Source organism: Dendrobates tinctorius, unplaced genomic scaffold (genome assembly GCF_039654945.1).
Source record: "Dendrobates tinctorius isolate UK_male_01 unplaced genomic scaffold, ASM3965494v1 ptg000209l, whole genome shotgun sequence".
Lineage (NCBI taxonomy): Eukaryota > Metazoa > Chordata > Amphibia > Anura > Dendrobatidae > Dendrobates > Dendrobates tinctorius.
The window spans coordinates 7,301,328-7,319,463 of NW_027361876.1; the positions used below are offsets into that span (position 1 = coordinate 7,301,328).

At 48.4% G+C, this 18,136-nt stretch overlaps 1 protein-coding gene across 3 annotated transcripts in view; it reads left to right on the forward strand.

The window, feature by feature from the left end:
• Positions 1-18,136, forward strand: part of EEA1 (early endosome antigen 1) — a 278,411-nt gene that overhangs the window by 109,184 nt on the left and 151,091 nt on the right. For all 3 annotated transcript variants that reach the window (XM_073554267.1, XM_073554268.1, XM_073554269.1), the window contains 2 exons: positions 7,760-7,873; positions 16,618-16,739. In XM_073554267.1, the coding sequence (XP_073410368.1) occupies positions 7,760-7,873; positions 16,618-16,739 (236 nt within the window). The remainder of the gene's footprint in view (positions 1-7,759; positions 7,874-16,617; positions 16,740-18,136) is intronic.

Sequence of the window (18,136 nt, forward strand, 5' to 3'; positions counted from 1 at the left end):
GTGTCAGACTGCTGCGGAATCAGCAGAAAGAATTGACATGCTGCAGATTTAAAACCGCAGCAAATCCGCTTGGAAAAATCCGCAGCATGTGCACTGCCGTTTTTAAATTCCATTCATTAACATTGTACTTTACATTTGTTTTAGTATATTGTAACCTATCTTTCTCTTTCGTCTCATTGGGGGACACAGAAACCGTGAGTGTGTGCTGCTGTCACTAGGAGGTTGACACTATGCATGAAAAAAATGTTAACTCCGCCGTATACACCCCTCCGACAGGCTATAGGACAATCAGTTTTGCTTAGTGTCAGCAGAAGGTGGACAGGGGTCTCTCGCAGACCCATGCCTACCTCAATGTGCGTCGTTCCTTTTCAGGTAACCATGGAGGGATACAGAGTAGATATGTTACATCTGTATTCCCACACCGGGATCATGAGTACGGCGTGTGCTGCCACCCTGTATCCTCATGAATCCCACGGGCAGGACCCTATCCCCTAACACAGGACTCGTGTTCAGGTGGCAGCTCCTGTTCCTGACCTTCGTCTCCCATCACTTGCCCACCAGAGCCTGATGATCGAGAGAGACACCCTGCAGATAAGGTTTGGGACAGCAATCTTTTCATGCAGATAACCGACCCATTTTACGGGGTGAACTGGAGGTAAGAGGCTGCAGTGTTGTATGATCCACTAACCAGCCGCTCTGGCTGAATGTGAACTCGGGCTTACAGCCCAGGGCTCTATACTTATGTTAAGAGCCAACACTTACTTTCAAGCACGCGGTGAGTGACCTTGGTCAAATATTTTGTATGTACCAAATGCAATGTCAGGCCTCCGTCAGGTCTGTCCTCGCCACTCTGCTCAGATTGCAGCAGACCTACGGTGTCACCTACGATAGAGAGCAGGTGCAGCCCCCGTTTTGCCTGTCAGAGCTCCCACATTCCCCCTGGAGCAGGAGGAAGCACCTTGCCTGCCGCCCATGGGCCATCCATCGCCACGGGAGACAGCGAGTGTCCAGGATGGGCCTCTTCCTTCTCCTAGTCCGTGGCCGACCTTACCAGGGTATCACAGACCTTGGTAACGACGCTTAACAGATTGCCACTTCAGACTCCAGTGGACATAGGAGCACCAAATGAGCCTCCTTTTGGGCCTTCTAGAGGCCGTAAAAGGTTTAGACAGGACCATCAACCCAGGTCCCCTTCTCACTCCATGTCACCGCCAGAATTCCTCTGGCCGTCTGCCTCCTCCCGGTCCTCATCCCCGGAATCAGGCGAGGCGTTATCGGAGATACACTCAGAGGAGGGTTCTGAGTACGGGCCAGAACAGTCCCAGGTCAAGGATATGGTTCAGGGCCTCATTGCCGCAGTCAAGAAGACCTTTTAACATTGGGCACGCCACATCAAAACCTAATGATCAGGTTTTTTCGTTTAAGCTTCATAAGTCCCCCACCTCCCACAAGGATTTTGAGGAAGTGTTGGCCAGGGAAAGGGAAAACCCAACCAGGCGATGTCAGAGAGAAAGTCGTTTTGGGATTCTATATCCCTTCCCTCCAGATCTCACCGCCAACTGGGCCACCTCCCCTTCGGTGGATCCATCAGTGTCCAGACTCGCTACCAATACAGTCCTCCCACTCCCCAGTGGAGCAGCCCTAAAAGATCCCAATGATAGGAGGATAGAATCCCTGACAAAATCTGCTTTTGAGGCAGCAGCCGCCACATTGTGTCCAGCCTTCGCCTCAGCTTGGGTAGCTAAGTCTGTTACAGAGTGGGCCAAACAGCTTAGGCAGGGCATATTGGCCGGAGCACCACCGGCGGAACTGGCGGAATTTGCAGCTCAAATCTCCCATGCCGGGAGGTGTATGGTATCAGCAACCCTGGATGCCGCGTCTTGCGCAGCTCAAGCATCCGGTAACGTGGTAGCCGTCCGGCGGATGGTCTGGCTAGGGGCTTGGCAGGCTGATTTATCCTCAAAGAAATCACTGACCAATTAGCCGTTTCAGGGCACCCGGCTTTGGGTCAATGCTAGATCAAATCATTAAGGATGCAACGGGGGGTACACGCTTCCTTCTCCCCCAGGCCAAGCCTCGTCGATATGTTTTCAAACCTAGGGCTCAGCCCTTTCGCCGTACCCCAGCGACAGGCACTTATGCTGAGGGCCCAAAGAGGTCGCAAGCACCGAGAGATGGGAGGAAGGTGTCCTTTCGGGCCACCCCTTCATGGCATTCCCACAGTTCCAACAGCAGAACTACCAGGTCAGGGCCGGGCAGAGCCACTTCAGCCTGATGCCAGCAGGGAGTCCAACTCCCTTTCCACTACCTCTCCCTGACTAGGAGGCCACCTTCTCCTCTTCAGAGATGTCTGGCAGAGTTCAGTAGAGGATATCTGGGTAAAGGAGGTAGTATCGACAGGATGCAAGATAGACTTCAACGTCCTTCCGCGAGATCACTTCTTTCTATCGCAACCAAAAGACGCTGCTAGGGCTCTAGTATTTTCTGCGGCAATCGACTGTCTCCTCAACACAGGAGTAATCGTCCTCGTTCCCGAGCAGGAACGTTTTGCCGGCTTTTACTCAGACCTGTTTGTGATACCAAAAAAGGATGGCTCAGTTCGTTCCATACTAGACCTCAAAAGGCTAAACAGATGGGGCTGCTTACACCATTTCAGGATGGAATCGATTCGGTCGGTAATTACGTCTATAGAGGGTCAGGAATTCCTGTGTTCCATAGACATCCGGGACGCCTACCTACACGTCCCCATTTTTTAGGGACATCAAAGGTTTCTGCGTTTTACTGTCCAAAAGCATCATTTCCAGTTTGTGGCCCTGCCATTTGGGCTGGCAACAGCCCCCAGAATTTTCACAAAGATTGTGGCAGCGATGGTAGCTATATTAAGAGTCAGAGGCGTAATATTGGTGCCATATCTCGACAACATTCTCGTCAAAGAGCCCTCCTTCGCTCAGGCCCAGGAAAATCTAGCAGTAGTTTTAAACACGCTGTCCCGGTGTGGTTGGATCATAAACAGGGATAAATCTCACCTAACAACAACACAACGCCTAGAATTCTTAGGAATGGTAATCAACACCCGCCTCTCGAGGGTCTTTCTCCCAGAAAGAAAGTGGATTACCCTCCAGCAGGGAATTTGCTCTCTTGAAATTCTGGCGTCTATCCTTTCGCTCTGCCATGAGAGTCCTGGGAAGGATGGTGACCGCTTCAGAGGTAATACCCTTTGCCCAGTTCCGTTCCAGGATACTACAGAGGAACATCCTCCTTCATTGGGACAGGTCCAGCTCTTCGCTGGATCGCCCCTTCCTCCCTTCCATTCAGACAAGGGAGTCCCTCAAGTGGTGGCTGACCTCCCCCCTCGTTCATCTGGGACGGCCTTTTCCCCCTGTCCACTGGCAGGTAGTAACTACAGATGCCAGTTCCCTGGGCTGGGGTGCGGTATTCCGTCATCTGACAGTCCAGGGATGATGGTCGAGGCAAGAATCCTCACTATCTATCAACATTCTAAAACTGAAGGCGGTCTTCCTAGCACTTCTACATTGGGGAAAGATACCTCAACAACCAGCCAGTACAGATTCAAATGGACAATGCCACGGCGGTGGCATACATCATTCACCAAGGGGGAACCAGAATTTCCCGGGCACTGGCCACGGTATCCAGAATCTTCAATTGGGCAGAAACCGCAATTCCGGCAATGTTGGCAGTTTTCATTCCCGGCACAAACAACACGGCCGCCAAGTTCCTCAGTCGGGAGGGGCTCACGGTAGGAGAATGGTCCTTACACCAGTAAGTGTTCCGTCAGATATGCCAGCTATGGGGGACTCCAGACGTGGACCTCCTGGCATCACGACAGAACAGAAGGGTCCAACAGTTTGTCCTAAGGTACCGCGATCCTCTAGCAATAGGGGTCGACGCACTGGTCATTCCCTGAACACAGTTCAGACTCCCTTACCTGTTCCCTCCCCTTCCTCTCCTGCCCAGACTGCTAAAGTAGATCAGGGCGGAAGGGGTGCCGGTCATATTGATCGCCCTGTACTGGCCCAGGAGGGCCTGTTTCGCAGAAATTATCAGTCCTCTCGCAGGCACCCCATGGAGACTCCCCGACAGACCAGATCTTCTGGCTCAGGGGCCGTTTTACCACCTGAATTCTCGGTTGCTCAATTGGACGGCATGGCCATTGAAACCACAATACTGAGAGCAGCAGGATTTTTCGGACTATTAATCCCGGGATTTTCGGACCATTTGGGAGTCATTAATACAATGATCCAGGCTTGGAAGCCATCCTCTTCCAGGGTCTATTATCGTGCCTGGAAGGCCTATTTTGGCTGGTGTGAGTCTAATCACATCACACTTATGCTCTGTTCCCTGCCATCTGTCCTAGCTTTTCTCCACGCAGGGTTAGATGGCGGTCTGGCCCTAAGTTCCTTGAAAGGCCAGGTATCTGCTCTCTCTATTCTTTTTCAAAAGAAATTTGGCCTCCCGCTTACAGGTTAGGACCTTTCTGCAAGGAGTGGCACATGCGGCCCCTCCTTACAGATCCCCTGTGACTCCAGGGGATCTTAACTTGGTCTTGGAAGCGTTGACGCGTTCACCCTTCGAACCCCTCCTTGAAGCTCCCATGTCTTTGTTGTCCTGAAAGGTGGTATTTCTCATAGCCATCACCTCTGTTAGGCAGGTTTCTGAATTAGCGACATTGTCCTGTCGCCCTCAGTTCCTAATTATGCACCAGGACAAAGTTGTTTTGCGGCCTTCTCCTAAACTTTCTTCCGAAGGTGGTATCGGCCTTCCACCTGAACGAGGATATAATCCTTCCGTCATTTTGTCCTGCTTCAACCCATCCACTGGAGCGTTCTTTGAATAAGCTATACCTGGTCAGGGCGATAAGGGTCTATCTGGCCAGGACGCTCCCTTCAGGAAGGCGGACTCGCTCTTTGTTACCCTCAATGGGGTGAGAAGAGGCCTGCCGGCCTCTAAGGCAATAATTGCCCGATGGATCAGAATAGCAATTCTGGAAGCCTATCGGTTGAAGGACAGGGTGTCCCCTGCTGGTGTCAAGGCCCATTCATCCCGGGCGGTGGGCGCCTCTTGGGTGGTACACAACAGGGTATCAGCCTTGCAGTTGTGCAAGGCTGCCACATGGTCGTCCGTGCATACCTTTTCAAGGTTCTATAAGGTCCATACCTATGCTTCAGCGGACGCCAGCCTAGGCAGAAGAATCTTTTAGGCGTCAGTGGTGAGTTCTCCGACCTGAAGGAAGTTTCTGTCTTTTCCCACCCCAGGGAATGCTTTTGGACGTCCCTCAGTTTCTGTGTCCCCCAATGAGACGAAAGAGAAAACAGGATTTTGGTTGCTTACCGTAAAATCTGTTTTTCAGAGTCTTCATTGGGGGACACAGCGCCCTCCCATGATTTTATTACGTGTAATGAATATATGATGACTTACATGATAATGTCTCCTCCTACTGCTTTTTCATTAACTGATTGTCCTACAGCCTGTCAGAGGGGTGTATACTGCAGAGGCCGAGTTAGCATTTTTTTCATGCATAGTGTCAACCTTCTAGTGACAGCAGCACACACCCACGGTTCCTGTGTCCCCCAGTGAAGACTCTGAGAAACAGATTTTACGGTAAGCAACCAAAATCCTGTTATTCCTGCTGACAGCTGATAAGTGAATACAAATGTATCCAGTCTGGACAGTACTCTGTGAGCCTAAGGGCTCCTTCACAATTAAGTGATTTTTCTCTTAAAAAAATGGTCCAAATGTCATCAGAGTTTGGTCAGTTATTTTTACTGAGTTTTGTCAAGTGTTTTTTTCACAGACCTGATATACTTGCTTCTTTGCGTTTCATCCAACACGCTGATGAAAGTCAACGCAATTTTGTGGGGTCTACTCAATCCAAGGTAAAAATAAGACTTGTGAACTACCCCATAGACTATCATAATTAGAAGGAGAAGCGATCCAGCGAAAAATGGGCTTGAATACTTGAATATAAAACGTAGCCTTTACTAAGCCATGAAAAAGCTCCAAAACATTGGCAATAGTAAATCTCAGAAGCTGATGATGGGACCTACGCGTTTCGACTGCATATTTTACCCATGCTCTACATAGGCCATGAGTAAGACATGAAGTTGAAACTCATAGGTCACATCATCAGCTTCTAAGTGCACTATTACCAATGTTTTGGAGCTTTTTTAATGGTCTAATAAATGCTACGTTTTATATTCAAGTATTGAAGCCCATTTTTTGCTGGATCGCTTCCTTCTAATTGTTCTTGCTGCAGCTGCTCTGGTTAGATCTGTGTTTGGCTGTGGAAGCTGTGAACTTCTCACGTCTACACAGGTGAGCCAACCACGTCCACTTGTATTAGACTATCATAGGTACGAGGGCTAAAAAACATGGTTAACTCTTGTGTGAGAGAAACTGACATTGGAATGAGTCCTAAAATGGAACCTGTCAGATGATTCATACTTCCTGAACCACCAGTGTCATAAATCTGGGACAAGCTCCTCATTGCAGGCATTTATTTTACTCCGAAGTGCTGTATCATTTATATAGTTTGAATAGGAGACTGGAACCGGGAGAACAGTCATCTTGGTGCCTTTACGGGTTGTGGGGGTTCTCCCAAGCTAACTGCTAGATTGACCAGCCGATTTTTAGTTGTTATGTATGGAGAGATATTTCTCAGAACTGAGCCAGGAGGGAAGAAACTATTTGATAGCCGCCCAAATGACAGTTCTCCCTTCACTGGCTTCTTTATAGAGTGGATGTCCAATATATGTCTTATGTAAAAAAAAAAATGAGACCTTTGGGGTCATTAAAAAAATATAAAAAATGTTGCTCCACTTCTGGGCCTGCAGCATGCATACATAGGCAGCCAACATTGCCCATACCATTTATGTCCAATGTCGTTTAAGGATTGATATCAAACTTTTAGTGTACAGCCCCTTAAAACGCTACTAGTTGCCCGCAATGGGTGAAATGTGTCCCTGATTCGTGTTACTCTTGATTAAGACAGTATAAATCACCCAACAGGTTTCCTTTCACACTCCAGCAGCTGCTTTTTTTATCATCTCTATAAGCCCAACTACCCACCTTCAAAAGCGCTTAAAAACAGTATGCTAATATTCTGACTAGTAACTCCAAGCCATAATATTAGTGCTTGTCTAGTATCAATTGCCCAAAGTGGAGGGTCGTCCGCATGACGCATCGCTCTGTAGGGAACACTTAGAAAGGGAAACAGTACAACATGTATACAGCTTGTATGTTGTTCCTTCACCATCATCAAATTGGCATTTCCTAATGATGTATTAGTGCTTTATAAGATAAACTGTGTAAAAACACAACTGAAAAACCTCACTTTGTCTGGTTTAGGCTCCTCTCAAATATTTGAGGCATCAATAGAGCAGGTCTTCTGTTCTGGACCGCCAGAGGACACCTGTAAAGCGTATAGCCTCCCCCAACAGACATTGATTTAAAGTAAACTGTATAATCTTGTAAAATTCTTTGTGGTGATGCTGGAAAGAAATTGAGCTGCCACTTTACCACCACTGTTAAAGCTGATCACTTGGCGTCCTAATGGTAGGAAGCCGTGTGACAAGAGAAATAGGTTTCCTAGAGCTGACAATCTATTCGTTTGTCACTTTGGAAGGTTTTTTAGTTGTTAGAATTAGAGTACAGTACATAATATGACTTTATGAACTATGCCATAAAAGTCAGTGAAAGATTTCATCTGAATCTAAAACTAACCAAAATGTATGTCTTACAGAACTCCAGTCCCTGGAGCAGCAGGTGGAAGAGGCCAGGACTGAGATCTTTAATATTAAGCAAATGAAGGACTTGTTTGAGCAGAAAGCAGCCCAGCTGGCCACAGAACTGGTTGGTAAGTGTTGTGTGTGTGAATATAACGTATGGTAAGGTTTATCATCCTATTAATTTATATTCAGACTGCAATATACTATTTCAGACCATCTAACCTCTCCCTACCTAAGAGTTTGAGATTTTAGCTTGGTAGATGCCAAGTTATAGCTAGAATATAGAATCCTTATTTTCCCTTCACCCATGACAGCACCACATGAGAGAGGGATCCGCCCCGCCAGGACAGGAACCTACTGAAATATAAGGGGCGGCACCTCTCCCCCGCTTCAGTTGGGTTCCTGTCCTGGAGCGGGATCCCAGGCTGACAGCGGCGGTGCCTGCCATGGATGAAGACATGGACCCAGGGCCGTCCCGGCGCGGGAAGAGCAGGTCAGCTTACCTGCAGCGCTGGCCGTCGGCGCCTGGAAGCGCAGTCCCCGGGGTTCCTCCAGCAGGCCCCGGGTTCGTGCGGGTGCGGTAAGGCGGCCTCCATTCGGGGCGCTCCCCTGTGCCTCCCTCCCCCTGCGCGCGCGCCCGCTCGCTCCTTCTCCCTGGGACAGGGGAAGCCGGGCGCGACTTCCGGCGCCTGACGTCAGCGGCGCGGTGCAGCTTGGGTATGCGCCGGCTGACGTCACGGACGCGACGGACATGGCGCCTAGTGCGGCGCCGGCCACAAAAGGAGAGGAGAAATTCCATAATCTAGATGTGAAAAGAGCCCTCTTAGAGTATATATCAGTAACCAGCCAGTGGAGGAGGTCCCAGTCCCTATTTGTAGCCTTCCAGGGTGCCAGGAAGGGTTATGGAGTATCGAAAGGGACTATTGCCAGATGGATTAGGGAGGCCATTAGTGTTGCCTACTCAGCTAGTGGTGTTCCGATTCCTGATGGCATCAAGGCTCATTCCACCAGAGCCGTGGCGACCTCCTGGGCTGAAAAGGCAGAGGTATCAATTGAGCAAATTTGTAAGGCCGCTACCTGGGCCTCACCCTCAACCTTTTTTAAGCACTATAGATTAAATCTATTCTCCTCGGCTGACTTGACCTTTGGTAGAAGGGTGCTGCAAGCGGTGGTCCCTCCCTAAGGTGTTTCGAAGTCTCCAAAAATCTCTCATGTGGTGCTGTCATGGGTGAAGGGAAAACCACCATGGTTACTTACCGGTAGCCGGTTTTTCCGGAACCCATGACAGCACCCGTATATTCCCCCCCCTTTTTTTCACCGTATGGGTGTGCACAATAGTCGGGTGTATTTGTGTGATGTGGTGTTGGATAAACTTGTAACTAACCGGGAAGTCCTCTCAATCCTCTGTAATCCAACTGAAGCGGGTGAGAGGTGCCGCCCCTTATATTTCAGTAGGTTCCTGTCCTGGCGGGGCAGATCCCTCTCTCATGTGGTGCTGTCATGGGTTCCGGAAAAACCGGCTACCGGTAAGTAACCATGGTGGTTTTTGACAGCATTTGAGATGTGCTATAAGGCTCCAATTACCTCTTTAGATATCAGGAGCCCATTTTGGTGGAGTTGGAGTCTGTGTCATGGAAATTGAGGAGTCGGAGGTTTGGCTTACTGACTCCACAGCCCTGTTAGATATAAGTGCGAGCGCTTTCATGACATGGTGATTTTTCATTTTTGATTTTCCCTCCCCTTCTTCCAAGAGACATAACTTTTTTCTCTATTGCCTTTTTGGGGGACACAGGAGCCATGGGTGTATGCTGCTGCCACTAGGAGGCTGACACTATGCACAAATAAGTTAGCTCCTCCTCTGCAGTGTACACCCCACTGACTGGCACTAGGCTACTCAGTTTAGCTTAGTGTCAGTAAGAGATGGACATAGGTCTTTCATTAGACCCATATCTACCTCAGTGTGTGTCATTCCTTTTCAGGTACCCGGAGGGATACAGTGTGAATAGTCACAACTGTACTCCCACAAAGAGACTATGAGTACGGCGTGTACTGCCACCCCTTATCCTCATACGTCTTCCTGGCAGGACCAAGAGCCCCTAACACAGAAGCATGTTTAGGCGACCCAGATCTGGTCCTTGCTCCCGTCTCCTTACCCACTCGCCCACCAGAGCCTGTCGGTACTCTGAGGCGAAGACGTCCCACAAGGCAACAAGTTCGGACATTTTACATCTCCGGAGACAGAGGTACTCTTCTCCCTCTTCCCCAGGTTCTAAAAAGAAGAAAGGAAAGAGGTTCAAGAAGAATGAAGAAGGACGAGAGAAAAATAAGAGATGGGCATAATGGAGGAAGTTTTTTCCACTTTATTGCGGACTTTTTGGAGCGCTGGGGCATTTTGATGTTAGGGGCCTTTATCCCTTAATTCTGGCAGAAGGGGCGCTGGGCTACCTGTTGTTTTTTTTTTTTTTTTTTGGGCGCTTCCACGGGACCTCTGCGCCACTCCCCCCCTGCTCTGGCAGTCATCACAACAAATTTAGACCCCGACTTTTCAGGCCTAGCTCTCTGCGTGGGCTCCGCCCCCTTTTTTCTCCTGCATCTGGGCGGGCTTTTCTCCCCGCCCGTCTTGTCTCGCCCGGCATTTAGCTCCGCCCACTCCCTCAGATCGCTTACCACCGCCATCTTGCTTCTCCCGAATATGGCGGCTGGCTCCGCCTCTTCCCCTGGGTCCCTGAGACCGAGCCTATCCGGAGAAAGCGCGCTCTTTCCTCCTGCTGCGTGCACGTTCTTTACTGGCACCACTGACTGTTGCCTGCCTCCCGGACGCCCCGCAGATTGCCTGGTAACTGCAGGGACTTGCCTGTCGCCTGCCTCCTGGATGCCCCGCAGACTGCCTGATACCTGCAGGAGCTTGCATTGGCCTGCTCTGCCATCAGCCTGCATAGACTGTGAGTAGGTGCTCTGCAGCCTGACACTCTCCTCTGCGCCTTCCTGTCCCGTAACCTTCTGGCATCTGTTAGTGAGTCTGTCTCATCATGCCTAAATGAGAGCGTTCTTGCCCTCACACCTCTTCCTCCTCTTCTTCTGCTCTGGTCAGTCATTTTGTGTGCTCTTTGTGTAAGTGCAAGCTTTCTACGGGTCAGTCCTCTCCCCTCTGTCAGAGCTGCAGCAACCCCACTGTACCCACCGCCCAGGAGCCCCTTTCTGTTCCGGCCGACAGCAAAGCCTCTATTCCAGGCTTGGCTGCCTCTCTGTCGCAGTCCGGACCTCACTAAGGTGTCACAGACCCTGGTGTCTGTACTTGACAGGTTGCTCCCTCCTATGCCATCAGCTGCTACTGGGTCACAGGAGTCACTGTCCGGGCCTTCTAACACAGGCCGTAAGAGATCCAGACAGAGACAGAAGCGCCTTTTTAGGTCCTCTTCCCGCACCATCTCACCCCCCGGGCCTTCCCGGCGGTCTGCCTCTCCCCAATGCTCCTCCGCCGAGTGAAGTGAGACTTTCTCGGACGCGCCATTAGAGGATGAATCTGATCTAGATTCGGACCAAACCTCTAACCTGAGAAATTTGGTCCAGAGCCTCATTGTGGTGGTTAACCAGACCTTTAATATCAAGGACACCTCTACGGAACCCACGCAGATCAGGCGGTTTCGTTTAGATGGTCAAAACCATCTTCCAAGGTCTTCTACCGTCATGGAGAATTTGAGGAGATAATCACCAGGGAAAGGGAGAACCTGACCAGACGCTTTCAGAGAGGAAAGTGCCTCGGAGTCTTATATCCCTTTTCTCCTGAGCTCACCGCTAATTGGACAGCTTCTACCGTGGACCCGCCAGTGTCCAAACTGTCCACCAGCACAGTGCTCCCTCTTGCTAATGGAGTGACCCTCAAGTATTCCAATGACAGGATCATAGAATTTTTTACAAAATCAGCTTTCTGAGCGGCCGCTTCCACATTATGCCCGGCCTTTGCTTCCACCTGGGTCTCGATGGCCATTGCCAAGTGGGCCACACAACTCCGTCATGGCATTCGTGCTGGAGCTCGTCCAGATGTCTTGTCGGGTCTCGCCGACCAGATTTTGCATGCAGGAATGTACCTGGTCTCTGCCTCCCTGGACGCTGCTTCTTGCGCAGCTTAGGCGTCTAGCAATATTGTGGCTATTCGCTAGGCTGTCTGGCTTAAGGCCTGGCCGGCGGACTTATCTTCAAAGAAGTCACTTACCAGTTTGCCTTTTCAGGGATCTCGTTTTTTCGGCTCCCTGCTGGACCAGATTATTAAGGACGCCACTGGGGGTATGCGTTCTTCCCTTCCCCAGTCCAAACCCCATTGGCCACCTCCGAAGCGGCAGTTTTGGTCTTTTTATCGTTTCGCGGCGACGGAGGTTTTTTCCCACCAACAGAGGCCGCAGGTTCGCCAGGATAGGAAGAAGGTTTCCTTTAAAGCCACCCTTTCCTGGCGTTCCCGTAGCACCCAGGGTGGGTAGACCCACTAGGTCTAGGCCTGGCAGATCTTCCTCGACATGACTCATGTCAAGATCCCAGTGTATCTCCCAAGCTGGGCGGTCGTCTCCTTGAAAAAGAGAACGTCTGGCTAGCTTCAATGGAAGACTCATTGGTCAGGGAGATCGTATCCTCAGGATACAAAATAGATTTCGTTTTGCGGCTCCAAAATCGTTTCTTCGAATCCTGTCCTCCAAGGGATCCTTCTCTGGTCTCGGGTTTCTTTGCAGCCATCGCATCCCTTCTTAGTTCAGGGGTGATCGTGCCCGTCCCGGAGCGAGAACGTTTCTCGGATTTCTATTTCAACCTGTTTGTGGTGCCGAAGAAGGACAGCATGGTGCAGCCCATCCTGGATCTCAGGTTGCTGAACAGGAGAGTCCGTCTGAAATATTTCAGGAAGGATGGAGTCCCTTGGTTCTGTAATTGCTTCCATGGAGGTGCAGGAATTCCTGTGCTCCATAGACATTCAGGATGCCTATCTTCATGTCCCTATTTCCCCAGGGCATCAGAGGTTCCCGCGTTTTGCAGTACATCAGCATCATTTCCAGTTTGTTGCCCTACCATTCGGCCTTGCAACCGCCCCAAGGGTTTTCACCAAGATCATAGCCTTGATGGCCATTTTGAGAATCAGAGCTCTTGTCCACATCCCATACCTCGACGACATCCTCATTAAGGCTCTGTCCTTTTCTCAGGCCTAAGACAGCCTCGCCATCATTCTCGACACCCTTTCCAGTTTCGAGTGGCTTGTCAACAGGAAAAAGTCCTGCATGCTGTTCAATACCCATCGGACAAGGGTCTTTCTCCCCAAAGAGAAGAGTAATCCTCCAGCAGGGAGTTCACGCTCTACAAAGAGCTCGACTTCCTTCCGCTCAGCCATGAAAGTTCTAGGGAAGATGGTGGCAGCGTCGGAGGCGATTCCCTTTGCCCAATTCCATTCAAGATCTCTTCAGCGTGCCATCCTTTCACAGTGGAACAAGTCTGTTCTCTCCCTGGATCGTCCGTTTCTGCTCTCTTACCAAGTCAAATGATCTCTCAGATAGTGGCTGGACTCCATACTCATCCACCAGGGCAGATCCTTCCTTCCCGTCCACAGGCAAGTGGTGACGAAGGATGCCAGCCCTCTCGGCTGGGGAGCAGTATTCTGTCGTCTGACTGTCCAAGGACGTTGGTCGGTAAAGGAATCCTCTCTGCCGATCAACATCCTAGAGCTGAGAGCTATTCTTCTGTCCCTCCTCAACAGGGAAACGCTTCTCAAGGGCCTGCCAATCCGAGTTCAGACTGACAATGCAAAAGCGGTGGCATATGTCAATCACCAGGGAGGGACCCAGAAGTTCCATGGCAATAGCCAAGGTAACCAAGATTCTTCTCTGGGCAGAGTCGATGGTTCTGGCAATATCTGCAGTTCATATTCCCGGCGTGGACAACTTTGCCGCCGATTTTTTTTCAGTCGCGAGGGTCTCGCGGCAGGAGAATGGTCCCTACATCAGGAGATCTTCAATCAGATCTGCATTGCATAAGGGACTCTGGACATACATGGACCTCATGGCATCCCGACTGAACAGGAAGATCACACGTTCCGTTTCCAGGTCCCTCGACCCACTAGCAGTGGGCGCCGACACTCTGGCCATTCACTGGTCCCAGTTTGCGCTTCCCTATCTGTTTCCTCCCCCTTCTTCCCATGCTGTTGAAGATAGAGGTGGAGGGGGGTGCCGGTCAATCTCATCGCGCCGGACTGACCCAGAATGTCATGGTTCGCGGACATCGTCAATCTTCTCACGGACGCCCCCTGGAGGCCCCCAGACAGACCGGATCTTCTATCCCAAGGTCTGATCTGCCACCAGAATTCTCGGTCGCTCAATTTATTGGTGTGGCTGTTGAAACCGCGGTGCTAAGAGCGTCCGGTTTTTGAGATCGGGTGATTCTCACTATGATCCAGGCTAGGAAGCCGTCATCTTCCAGGGTCTATTATCGCACCTGGAAAGCCTATTTCAGCTGGTGTGAGTCTCAACGCTTTCCACCTATGTCCTTTTCTCTGCTTTCCATCTTGACCTTTCTCCAGATGGAATTGGACGCTGGTCTGGCCCTCAGTTCCTTAAAGGGTCAGGTGTCAGCACTTTCCACCCATTTCCAGAATAATCTATCCTCCTGTTCTCAGGTCAGAACTTTTCTTCAGGGGGTTGCGTATGCGGCTCCCCTGTACAGGACACCGGTGGACCCCTGGGACCTCAATCTAGTTCTGGAGGCTCTGAGGAGTCCTCCCTTTGAAGCGCTCCGAGAGGTTTCCCTGTACTTTCTGTCTTGGAAGATTGCATTTCTGGTGGCCGTCAATTCCATTAGGCATTTCAGAGTTGGCGGCCCTTTCCTGTCACCCTCCCTTTTTGGTTCTGCACCAGGATAAGATGGTTTAGCGGCTTCCTCATTCCTTCCTTCCCAAGGTGGTGTCTGCCTTCCACCTAAATGAGGATATCGTCCTCCCTTCTTTTTGTCCAGCTCATCCTCTGGAGCGTTCATTGAACATGCTAGACCTGGTGAGGGCAGTGAGGATCTATCTTGCCAGGACTGCCCCCCTTTTAGAAGACGGGCTCTCTTTTTGTCATTCCTGATGGTGCTCGAAGATGTCTTCCGGCCTCTAAGGCTACGATTGCTCACGGGATCAGAACGGCGGTTTTGGATGCTTACCGGGTCAAGAACAGAGTGCTTGTCCCTGGGATCAGGGCTCACTCTACCCGGGCAGTGGGCGCCCCCTGGGCGGTGCACCATAGGGCTTCCGCCCTACAACTTTGCAAAGGGGCATCTTGGTCTGCCATCCACGTTTGCCAAATTTTATAAGGTCCATACCTACGTTTCAGCGGACGCCAGTCTAGGAGAAGGATCTTACAGGCAGTAGTGTTGAGTTCTCCGAACTGGTTCCTGTGTCCCCCAAAAAGGGGAAAGAGAAAACAGGATTTTTGGTTGCTTACCGTAAAATCTGTTTCTTGGAGCCTTTATTGGGGGACACAGCACCCTCCTTTGTTTAACAACTCTTGTTCTTTCTCTTGTTCCGTTTTGAGTTGTCTGTTCCTTTTAGCTTGTTTTCTCCTACTGCTTTCTCACCAACTGAGTAGCCTAGTGCCGGTTGCTGGGGTGTACACTGCAGAGGAGGAGCTAACTTTTTTTGTGCATAGTGTCAACCTCTTAGTGGCAGCAGCATACACCCATGGTTCCTGTGTCCCCCAATGAAGGCTCCGAGAAACCGTTTTTACAGTAAGCAACCAAACATCCTGTTTTATTTTTCAGTCCAGATAGAGAGTTGTTTTTTTGCAAGACGAGTTTTTGTATGATATCATTCATTCTACCACATAGTGCACTGGGAAGTGGGAAAAACATTCTCCGTACTTTGAAATTGCAAGGAATTCCACTATTGTTTTTTGGTTATATTTTTACCTTGTTCACTATATAGTAAAATTTACCTGATAATATTATGTCAGTATGAGTACGCAGTTACCAAACGTGTACCGGTATTTTTTATTGCTTAATTAGTGAAAAAAAAAAAAAATTTCTTTTTTTTTTTCACAAATTTGTCGTAATTTTCCAAGACCCGTGATATTTTCATTTTTCAGGATATGGTGCTCTGTAAGGGATTATTTTTTGCCGATGTGACATCTATACTGTTTCCATTTTGAAGTAGATTCTATGTTTTGATTGCCTCTCATTGCATTTTATTCCAATGTTGTGGCAACCAAAAGAATGTAATTCTTATGTTTGTGATTTTTTTTTTTTCTTGTTGCGCCATAAACTGATTTGAATAATTTACTTTATATTTAGATAGATCTAACTTTTATGAAAACATTGATACTAAATTTGTGTATTTTTAATTTTTTTTAATTGTTTTATCTTTTAATGAGGCAAGTGGGGTGTTTTGAACTTTTCGGCTTTTTTTTTCTTCATATTTTCAGAAACCTTTTCTTTACTTTTTACTCTATTTAATAGTCCCTGTCTGATCGTTTGTGCTATACTTAGCAGTGCATTAGCTACAAGCCGGCTTTCACAGGAGTATTGTAATGATAGGCATGAGGATCTTCGGCAGACTCCCGACATGCTAACCCATCAACGTCTCGCGATCACATCACGGGCGTGATGATGGGCATGTGGAATGACACGTCCACTGCCGGTGCGTATTTAATGCCGCTGTCATAGATTGACTGCGGCATTTAACAGGTTAACAACCTGTAAAAGGCACATGATGGCTTATGAAATCGGCCATCATCTGCAGAGAAATATGTGGGCTCGGCATGCGAACCCGCATAGGGACACTACATATGACTTATATGTACATCCTATGTCGTGATTGGATTAATGCTTACTACTGTGTGAATTCCTATTTTTGCTTTTTTTAATACAGAGTTAAAGGCGTCACGTGATGAAGAAAAAGGTCACCTTGCTGCAGCCGAGGAGACAGTGAAAAGTTTAAACCAGGAAATACAGTTAAGGTCACGTGTAATTGAAGATCTGAAGACTGAGCTGGTAAATGCCACTATGGTCATATTCAAAGAAATCCTTATTAATATTTCAGCTAATTGAATATTGTAATGATTCTTTATGACCATGTGTATCACAGTCAATTGGCTTCAGTAAACCAGACCTAAATATATATCAATTTTTTTCCTTCCCAATCTAGCTGTACTTTGTAGGGTTTGGATTTCTAGAATGAAGCTGCTCCACAAAGTTCATTTTAATCACTAGACCTTGGAAGAAGAATAATTTCCACAATTGGACGCTTAAATAAAATGTTCCTGTGCTAAGATAATCTTATAAATGTGCCCCTGCTGTGTTGTGTGTATTGGCCGTGTCTGACCATGCAGGAACATGGTCTGATCATACCACAGCTCCTGGGCAGGAAGGAAGCAAAAAATTATTCAGACATTACAGCATGGGATCACAAATAATTCTTTCAGCTAAAACATTTTTTTACAAACAAGCTGTGAAATGCTTTTTCTCACTAAAAGGATCAGCTGCGATCCCCTGCAGTTAATAATGTCTGTATGTTCTTTTCCTCTCCCCCCCCCCCCCCCCTGCCCAGGAGCCGTGGTATGATTAGTCCACGTTCCTACACGGTCAGACACGGCCATTACACAGTATATAGCCATAGCAGAGGCATAGTTAAAAGACTATCTCAGCACAGGTACACTTTTTTTAAACACATTCCCGTCTTGGAAATTATTATTATTCTAAGATGATTAAAATCAACTTTTAATATTTAACACCTTCCTGACCTAGCAATTTTCTGTTTTTGCGCTTTCGTTTTTTACCAGTTCTTCCAAGAGCCATAACTTTTTTTTATTCTTTCGACAAAAGACATATGAGGGCTTGTTGTTTGCAAGAAAAGTTGAACTTTTGAATGACACCATTTTATCGTGATGTATTTTAAAGCTAGATAAAAATGTCTACTTGCGGCAAAATTGTGCGGGAAAAAAAAAGCAATTCCACTTTTTTTGTTGAGTTTTTGCTTTTGCATTCGTTTTATGGCTTAAATGACTTGCCAATATATATTCTCCAGGTGAGATCGACTATGATGATAAATAAAGAAAAAAAAATAAGCATTTTTTATAAGTGGTGAAAAAAATGTTGGAAATTCGGTGTGGGGGAAATTTTTTTCTTGATTCGCTGTATTTCAAAAGCCGTTATGTTTAAAATGTTTGGTCGATGTAGGTGTTGGCTTGTTTTTTTGCACCTTGATCTGATGTTTCTATTTATACCATTTTGGTGTAGTTAGTTGATCGCGTCTTTAATGCTTTTTTCCAGGACGTCCCTCCTGACAGCACCATCAGGAGGTTGTCCTTCTTATCCTTGATAGGGACAAGAACACAGAAGAGGTTAAATAGCCCCTCCCCACCAACACCCTTCAGTGTTTTTATCCTGTC